The sequence below is a fragment of the Micromesistius poutassou genome, assembly GCF_964030765.1.
Source record: "Micromesistius poutassou genome assembly, contig: SCAFFOLD_6344, whole genome shotgun sequence".
Classification (NCBI taxonomy): Eukaryota; Metazoa; Chordata; class Actinopteri; order Gadiformes; family Gadidae; genus Micromesistius; species Micromesistius poutassou.
This window is the reverse complement of record NW_028180069.1, coordinates 1-9,765: the sequence shown is the minus strand read 5'-3', so window position 1 is coordinate 9,765 and position 9,765 is coordinate 1. Positions and strand designations below refer to the sequence as shown.

At 54.0% G+C, this 9,765-nt stretch overlaps 1 protein-coding gene across 1 annotated transcript; it reads left to right on the top strand.

The window, feature by feature from the left end:
* Positions 1 to 2,395: 2,395 nt before the first annotated feature.
* On the top strand, positions 2,396 to 9,611 carry LOC311371166 (dynein, cytoplasmic 1, intermediate chain 2a-like; the record flags this gene model as incomplete). Its single annotated transcript, XM_084489376.1, has 9 exons — positions 2,396 to 2,670; positions 2,777 to 2,939; positions 3,406 to 3,505; positions 4,593 to 4,718; positions 6,496 to 6,642; positions 6,940 to 7,053; positions 7,675 to 7,808; positions 9,121 to 9,265; positions 9,471 to 9,611. Coding segments are annotated over exons 1-9 (1,269 nt in total), but the record flags the coding sequence as incomplete, so codon positions are not given.
* Positions 9,612 to 9,765: the final 154 nt, after the last annotated feature.

Genomic DNA, 9,765 nt, shown 5'->3' with positions numbered 1-9,765 from the left:
CCGCAATGGCGGTGGGAGGCTGCGGCTCAGCGCGGCGTCTAGCGTTGGCCGATGACTCGTCCTGGAGCTTTGTTGTTCTGTCCGCTCCACCTGCAACGAGGGCCAGAGGTCATCTTGTTTCTGAGCTCAAACATCACCGGACGCACGCCGTGTTTGCATTTAATATATTGTCCATTAACAAAGACCTGCGATTACGCCGCCTGCACCCCTGTTCTACCCCCCCCCCCCCCCCCCCCCCAAAAAAAAGCTTTTACATCTTAAGTGGTACCAAAGCCATAATTGGGCATGCTTTGAGAGGCAGTGTCAGCGTATTGGACATCAGTGATCCGGGTGAGTTCTGTTAAATTTCCACCCCACAGCGAACCCCTACCCCCCCATGTGCTGGTAACCTCCCAGCCCTAGCAGGGTCACCTGGATCACTAGCTTTTCTCCAAATGGACATTTCGCCTGGCAGGTGCATTATACCCTTTATTTTCAGATTGTCTATCCGCTGCTAATGCCTGGCAGGTTGATTGCTCTGGCTGCCTGGCTGGGACGTGGCTGACGAGAGCGTCCGGGACTCGCTGAAAGACAGTGATTACTGTTTTCCTTTAAGCCTGATTGAGGCCCTTGAAAGGAAAGATTTTAACCTTCCCCCGTTGGCATGGCCGCATATAGCTGTACATCCCAACAGCTCGTGTCATCAACGCAATTCTGTAAACTCATCAGCGTAAACCACTGTGCGGTTACTCACCCCCCACCCCCCCCAACCCCTACCCCTACCCCCAAAAACTCCATCCCAGAGGGTGGAGTAGTAGAGAAAAAAAAATCACTTTATGGTTAAAGTGACGGATGACATTATCATTTAGATTATCTGGGTGAAAGAGAGTGCTTGAATGCGCGGGTCGTCTCTGTCCCCATAAATTAACCATAACGCTCTCCCCACCACCGCCGACAAAACCGTATTTTCCCGTTTATTCGATTCAGTTTTTTCGCCTTTCTCCAACTCGATATGTCGAAATATCCTATAAGGCTATTTATAGCCCCCCCCCGTCCCCCCCCCCCCCCGGTCTGTAAAGCGTATTATTCTGAGCTTTCAGCCATGGATGCAGTTAGCCAGCTGGCCGGGCGCACAAGCTGTATTTTCTGGTGGATTCTCTGAGGCTGAATAGCGGCCGGCCGGACCCCCCGGGCGGACGGTAATTGCAGGGGCCTGCTTGTTGTTCGTGGGGAAGCTTGTCTTGGGGGCGGCCAGGCAGAAAGCCTCAGTACCATCCTGGTAACACCTCCTAGGAGCGCTAAGACAATCACACACACACACACACACACACACACACACACACACACACACACACACACACACACACACACACACACACACACACACACACACACACACACAGCCGTTAATACACACACACACACATTCTCACACACGCGCGTTCTCACCATACACAGATTCACGCAGATGTATACACATACAAACACATGTATACACACACACACACACACACACACACACACACACACACACACACACACACACACACACACACACACACACACACACACACACAGCCATCTGCTGGGAAATGCGCTGCCACCTTGCAGTCAGCTGGACGGGCCGACCCGGGGATGGGCTGGCGTGGGGGGGGTGGGCGGGGGGGTGTGTTGGTGCAGGTGTTCCTCAGCATCCCCTCTGCCCCCATTTGCCCTCTTGGCCTGGATCCCTCGATCGGGGGGCAACTTGTTATTGGGACACGCAGGAGATGGCTACACTGACAACCTGCACTGTCTGAATGCTGAATGGCAGGGCGCTCATTAAGGGAGTAAAGAGAGAGGGGGTGGGTGGTGGTGGTGGTGGTGGGGCGGTGGTGTGAGTCTCTGTAACTAGTAGCCACCCGCTGTTTCGTCCCCAATGACAAACCCAGTCGGCTATAGAGGAGCGGATTCTTTCTGAAAGCCAACATTGTGTTGAAAAATCCAAACAAATGCTAAGGCAGAGATAGAAGAATGAGCCCACAGCCGTAATCGCCAGGTGAGGGAAGAAGACGACGAGGCAGAGAAGAATGGCTTTCAGCGCCGTTTGAATGACTCAAAGAAGTGAAACATCTATACAGTCCGGTCCACACAAGAGTATCGACCGTTAAATCGACCCGACACAGAAAGCGATCACAGCCTTTTTTTTTGTGCGATTTTTACTCTTCCCGTTATTTAGGATTTACTCTACTAAAATGGATCCGTCGATTCTATCAGAAATTATGTTTTTTTAGTTTCCTTGCGGAGGCTTGTCTGGAGGCAAGTTTCCTGCTCGTGATTTAAGTTGGTTAAGTGCTGTGCCCACGTCAAAACGGAGCCTGTTCGGAAATGTGGTGCTGCATTCTCGAGAACCGCTCAGCCAAACGAAAACCGCTCAGCCAAACAAGTTCCCACTTCACACCGCACTTCCTAAGACCCTCAGCATTACACACTCCAAGCGTGAAGTATATCCGATGAATGGGTCTAGAGATATGCAAAGGACCTTCATACATGCATACAAACACACACACACAGATTCCTCACTTTATAGGTCGAGTAACAGGTCTCTCATTTACGTTCTAGCTGAGGAAGAGGAAGAGGAAGAAGTGGCCCCGGCCCAACCTGCACTTGAGACCCAGACTGAGAAGGTCGACCAGCAGGAGGAAGATGAAGGTACAACGCCGCTCGCGCTCCCTCAAAAACATTCCCTTGCATGTGTTGATCATTTGTCGGGTCTGTCTGTGACTGACCGCCCCCCCCCCCCCCCCCCCCCCCCCAGCTCTAACCCACGAGCTGACAGAGGAGGAGAAGCTGCAGATCCTCCACTCGGAGGAGTTCATGACCTTCTTCGACCACAGCACGCGCATCGTGGAGCGTGCGCTGTCGGAGCACGTGGACGTGTTCTTCGACTACAGCGGCCGCGCCCTGGAGGAGAAGGAGGGGTAAGGGCCGGAGGGGTTCAGCAGGCAGAGGGTTGGGCTCCTGGGCCGCAGGTGCCGGGTTCGATACCCCCGATGTCTGCGGCCTACCTGTAGGCCTCCTTGGTCACAAGATGCTTCCCCTCTGTGTCTGAATCACTACACAAGTCCCCTTTGGATCCAAACCTCTTAAAGCTACATCTGTATTTAATTAACCCTTTAATATTCGTTAAAGGGTTACGCCACCTTCAAGTTTCGGTCAAGGTTCTAGAACCATTTTAAACAGTGTTTCGTACGAGAAAGTGTGAGGTCAAATATTTTCCAAACCGACGTCACAAGAGCCAATAGAAAATAACTACTCTGGAAAAGCTTTTTTTAGTGGGAGAATCAGACATCTTGTTCCCCCCCCCCCCAATTAACACATTTAAGTATAACTTTTTGGGGATTCTGTAATTTTCAATAATGTTTAGTGTTTTCCTCCCCCTCTCAGGGAGATCCAGGCTGGAGCGAAGCTGTCCCTGAACCGGCAGTTCATGGACGAACGCTGGTCCAAACACCGCGTGGTCACCTGTCTGGACTGGTCCTCTCAGGTAGGTGTACACACTCACACACACACACACACACACACACACACACACACACACACACACACACACACACACACACACACACACACACACACACACCCCAACAGCTCTCTGATTGGCCGTCGGGGCAGTTATTCTTTATGATTACACGGCCCCGGGATCCGACGTGATTGGCTCTCGGCCCCCTGGTCTCCGGGGGACGCTCAGTTATGTCACACATAACTTGTCACTTAGTCGACGGGCGTAATGATCAGTTTCCTCCTGCGTCTGTGTTCATTTAACGCGGCGGCCCGCCAACCGCTTGTGACAGTGATGGAACACCGGGTGCCCGGCGTGCGGGCCGCCCACAGGCCTTCCCACGCAGGCCGTACCGGGCAGTGAACGGTACGCCCCGGTGCTGGGAGGGCCAGCAGAGGTTAGCGCTAGTTTACATCTGGCGGGTTGTGTTTTTTTTATTTATAGAGTGTCCTGACTCCAGGGCCTTACCCCTGCCCTCACTCCTGCCGCTGCTGCTTTATGTACACACACGCACGCAAGCGTGTGTGTAGAGACACGCACGCACGCACGCACACACACAGAGAGACACACAGAGACACACACACACATACAGAGACACACACACAGAGACACACACACACGGGGGGCTTCGTTTTAATGAGGTTGTACCACCGCCGTCTGAAACCCTTAGCCCCCCCTGATGCCTCCACAAGCCCTCCTAAAGAACTGTACTCCTTGTGGCTCCTAGTGACGTTATTACGGAGCAAACGCCGATGGGATTTAAGCAAATGTTTTGGGAGCGGATCACTCCGTAGGGTCTGACGGATCATTAATCTCCAGGTGGAAGTAGAAAGGGGGTGGTGGGCTTATTCTCGGTCCGGCAGAGAGGGCAGCCCAGGCCCTACACAAGGAGACACAGCCTGGGGGGGGGTGTGAGTGTGTGCACATCCACATCACATTTGTGTGTGTGTGTGTGTGTGTGTGTGTGTGTGTGTGTGTGTGTGTGTGTGTGTGTGTGTGTGTGTGTGTGTGTGTGTGTGTGTGTGTGTGTGTGTGTGTGTGTGTGTGTGTGTGTGTGTGTGTGTGTGTCCAGTACCCGGAGCTGCTGCTGGCGTCGTACAACAACAACGAGGAGGCTCCCCACGAGCCGGACGGCGTGGCGCTGGTGTGGAACATGAAGTACAAGAAGAACACGCCCGAGTACGTGTTCCACTGCCAGGTGGGTTCCCCTGCGCCTCTCTGTTCTCCCCTCTGCCCTGCGCTCTCTCCTCCGTGTTCTCTGTTCTCTTTGTTCTCTCCTCACCTCTGTCTCCTCGCTGTTCTCTCCTCTCCTGTCTGTTGCCTTCCCTCCTGCCACTAGGGGGCGACCTCCAGAGACCAACGTGCAGTGTCTCCATCACCCCCCCCCCATAACCCTCCATCTCCTCTCCCTCCTCCCTTAGTCACCTCCCCTGCCCTCCCTTCTCCTGGAGACATTCTCCATGAGGTCACCAGCCTGGCATCCACTTGTGCGGAGTGTCTTTTGCCTCATCCGACCAACAAGTGCTTGTTGAGCACACGGGCATGTCGGGAATGACGCATAACAAATGTTTTCGGAAGTGTCACGTCCACAATAAACTTGATGTTTGTGCGCCATTAAAACATGGTTCTGTGGCATCCCAGTGGCTCACCGGGTAGAGAGTGTGCCATTTAGGCACAGTCCTGATCGCAGCGACTCGGATTAGATTCCTGCCCCACGTTGTCCTTTGCTGCACGTCCTCCCCTCTAGCTCCCATACCTTCCTGTCAATCTCACTCTATCATAAAGCATAACAATGCAAAAAATAATAACAATAACTACATGGTTCTAGCTCTGTTTGGTATCGTGTTACCAATAGGAACAGAGAATAGCGATTCCGTGTGTTTGAGCTTTAGCCACTGGTGGAAGACCCTGAGAGGGGAGGTGCAGGAGGGGGTGTAGGGGTGGTGCAGGAGGTGGTGCTGGCTGCGGGGCAGGGACTAGCGTGCCGCGATCTCAAGAAGGCTTCAGTAGGATGGATGTGGCAGCACCAGACCGGTTATCATGCGCTGCAGACAAGGGGTCTGTGTTCAGCCAGCAGAGGAGGGGTGGGGCGGGGCGGGGGGCAGCGGCCCTCGCTGGTCGGCCTTGTTATGTGGGCTGCCCCGGGGGGCTGGGGGGGTACACCAGGACGCGTTGAGTAAAACCACATGTCGGCGCCTCGCAGAGCGGATGTGGACGTGGGGAACAGAATGAAAAATAACAAAAAAGTCCCCAAAAGTGTGATGGCATTTTCCTCACTGAGAGTCCTATAACTGTATAACAGAGTCCTATAACAGAGTCCTATAACAGTATAACAGAGTCCCCTAACACTATCCTATAACTGTAGAACATAAACAACATAAACTATAAAAATAACAACTGTGTCCTATAACATCCCATAACTAATTGTTTTCGGGGAGAGACTGGACTGCTGTGGTTCGGAAGAATGACTTGTGGTTGGGAATGCTAAATTACCCAGGACATTGATTCATTGATTCATGGGGGGGCTGCTGGAGCTACTGGCTGCATGCTGGGAACCAGCTTCTCAGGTGGCCCACACTGAGCCATGAGTCATGGAATAAAAACACCACCACCTCCTCCACCCCCATCACCACCACCACCCTTATTCCCACCACCCTCCCCCCCACCACCACCACCACCGCTAGATCATTATAACAGAACGAAAACCAATGGGCCGATCCATTCACAGAGCGACGGCGTTTCGTTCTGATGCAGCATTGTGTCTCGCTGCTCATTCTACAGCCGCACCGCGCGTTGCATATGAATCAGAGCAGCATAGCGCCGGTGATATCAGACCAGTGTTCCGTGTCGGTGTCGTAATGGTGGGGTTCCGGCCCGCCGCATCCCGCACGGTGGCCTGATCTGTTTCGACAGGTCTGCACTCACTGTGTGTTTTTCTGTATTTTGTGTTCATGTGTTTCTGTACTGTGTCCCAGTCTGCAGTGATGTCCGCGGCGTACGCCAAGTTCCACCCCAACGTGGTGGTGGGCGGGACCTACTCGGGGCAGATCGTTCTCTGGGACAACAGGAGCAACAAGAGGACCCCCGTGCAGCGGACCCCGCTGTCAGCGGCCGCACACACGGTATGGTCACACACATACACACACACAGACACGCATGCCGGGTACGGTGACACACACACACAAACGGTAGGGTGACACACACGGTACGGTGACACACACGGTACGGTGACACACACGGTACGGTGACACACCGTGATGGTGACACACACACACACACACACACACGTATGGTGTGGTGACACACAGATGCTGCAATGGTTTGTCTTCAGACCATGTTAAAGACAATTTTCTTTCTCTCTCCCCTCTCTCTCTCCTTATTCCCCCTCCCTCCCTCTCTCTCTCCCTCTCCCCCCACAGCACCCAGTGTACTGTGTGAACGTGGTGGGCACTCAGAACGCCCACAACTTGATCAGCATCTCCACGGACGGAAAGATGTGTTCCTGGAGTCTGGACATGCTCTCGCAGCCACAGGTAACAGCGCCATGAGCACCTAGTCTCCCTCATCTACTCCGCCCATGTGCTTTCAGCGCTCAGAATGGATTCTCGATCCCAATTGCGACCTATTAGCTCTGTAACGATTTCATGATAAAAATGAGAATGTTGACGTTGATTGCAGTGTGCAAAAGTGTGAACAGGAAGCGCCCTGTGGTGCACATCTTGCTGAACCTCAGTTGGCTACACGGCCATGTTTGTTATGCACTAGACGGCTCTGTGCTGTTAGCTCGAACGCATGAAGGTCGGCGATAATGCGCCCCCCCCCATTCCATCTTTCCACCTCTGACCGTTAACGAACGCAGCACAGCACCGCACGTGGTTGTGATGTTCTCTGCCTGTGTCGTCAATGAGCTATTCACGTGATGGTATCGAATCGGCGCATAGACTTGCGTACTCACCAATATCCGACACTGCACGGCGGACTTTGCGATACTTGGTATCGCTATCGGAACAACCGGCCGTGCGGGCCGCCTACACTCTGGACGATGCGTTCCCGAATGCGTCGTGATGCATAGCCGCTGTGTTTGTCGCTGCGTACGTTTGCCAGTGAGGCCGTCGTCCTGTCCTCAACGCATCTCTCTCCCCCCTGGTCTCCAGGACAGCATGGAGCTGGTGTTCAAGCAGTCCAAGGCGGTGGCCGTCACCTCCATGTCCTTCCCCCTCGCCGACGTCAACAACTTTGTGGTGGGCAGCGAGGACGGCTCCGTCTACATGTCGTGCCGTCATGGAAGGTGGGTTCAGCTGACCCCCCCCCCCCCCCCCCCCCCCCCGCCCTTACCCACTCTTTCCCTCCCTAACCACCCCCCACCCCATCCCCCTTGTCACCCCTCACCTAGGAGAGTCTCCCCTGCACTGAGGGGCGGGGGGGGGGGGGGGTGGTGTATGTGCTGTATAAACACAGCCCACCAACTTCCTGATGTAAAGCAAACTCCACACTTGATGGGCAGCGTGTGGAGGTGAGCCTTCCTGTGTTGCCTCTGGACCTGTGGGTTGTGTTTGGAGAGGCCGGGCAGCACAAACACACCCCCACACCGGCAGGGCCTACACGTCGTGGTTCCTCCCCCTGTCTGTTCCCCACCCTGTGTTCATTCTAGGATTGTTGGATGACTTGGTTTACAGTCGTTTGTCCTGAAACAAGCCGAGGATCGAGCTGTTTGTGCCACAAAGCTCTCGTTGAATTTGCACCAGGGCTGGGTCTCCCATATGGGAGGAAGGGGGGGGAGAGAGAGAGGAATAGAGGGGGGGAGAGGGAGGGAGGGAGAGCCCTTATCGTCCTGTAGTCGTAGTAGTATTCCTGGAGGCTGTAAACGGGGGTTAGTCACCAGGTTTTTATTTTTTTTCCCACCCATCAGAGTCTCGTCTGTAATTGGGAGCGGGATGATGGCTTTCCACCTCATTTCCAGAGCTATGATACTCTCATCCCAGTTAATAATGCATAAGCATCACTCATGCTGAGTATTTACCCCTCTGCGTAATTATCGAAGCGTGCCGCCGCTCCGGCTCCCAAACGTGCTGCAGAGCGACTGGCTCACAACATCCTGGAGACTCTCTTGCCATACCAGTTAAAAACGATTACCGTGAATACATTAACAGACAGGTACCTCCTCTCTCCTCTCATCTCCACTCCTCTCCTCTCCTTTCTCCTCTTATCCCCCTCCTCTCCTCTCCTCTCGTCCCCTCTTCTCTCTTTTCCTCTTCCCCTCTCCTCTCCTCCTCCTTTCCTCTTTCCCTCTCCTTTTACCCTCTCCTCTCCCCCCTTCCCTCTCCTCCCCTCGCCCCCCATCTGCTAATGCGGTGATACGCGGCTAAGTGACATCATTCAAATATGTGGCTGATCTGTAATAGATTGTGTTGGCGGTTGCTCTCCCTCGCACCCTTCACCACAACGTCGACTCGGTCCTCCTCTGGCTGAGGGTGCTACAGCTCAGTCCATGCCCCGAGGCTGACGAGCGTCGCAGTGTTACCGTCGGCAACAGGACACACAGTGAGTAGACGTTAAGAGAACTCACCGGTGTCTCCTCTCTCCCCGTGTGTGGCGAGCAGCAAGGCGGGCATCAGCGAGATGCTGGAGGGCCACCAGGGGCCCATCACGGGGATCCACTGCCACACGGCCGCGGGGCCCCTGGACTTCTCCCACCTCTTCGTCACCTCCTCCTTCGACTGGACCGTCAAGCTGTGGAGCACCAAGGTACCGCCTTTTCCCATGATGCAGCTTGTCTTTCGGTGGTTTCTCAGAAATGGATGAACGCCTAACACACTCTTTAGGCACACACACATACACACACACACACAGAGGGACCACGGGGGGGCCTTGCTGCCCGACCTCAGTGGTTTCTCAGAGATAGAAATAGAACGTCTAACTCCTTTTTTAATTTCTCTCCCTGGATCTGCAGAGTAACCGGCCACTGTACTCGTTCGAGGACAACTCTGACTACGTGTACGACGTCATGTGGTCGCCCACCCACCCGGCGCTGTTCGCCTGCGTGGACGGCGTCGGACACCTGGACCTGTGGAACCTCAACAGCGACACGGAGGTACGGCCGTACTGCATTTACATTCACATTCAGGGCGTTTAGCAGACGCTTTTATCCAAAGTGCCTCACATTAGTTCATTTGTACAATATTTCGCTGTCGGTACAGTAAGGATGTTTATTAGAACCAAGTGCCAGAATTAGTGTCCCAACGGTA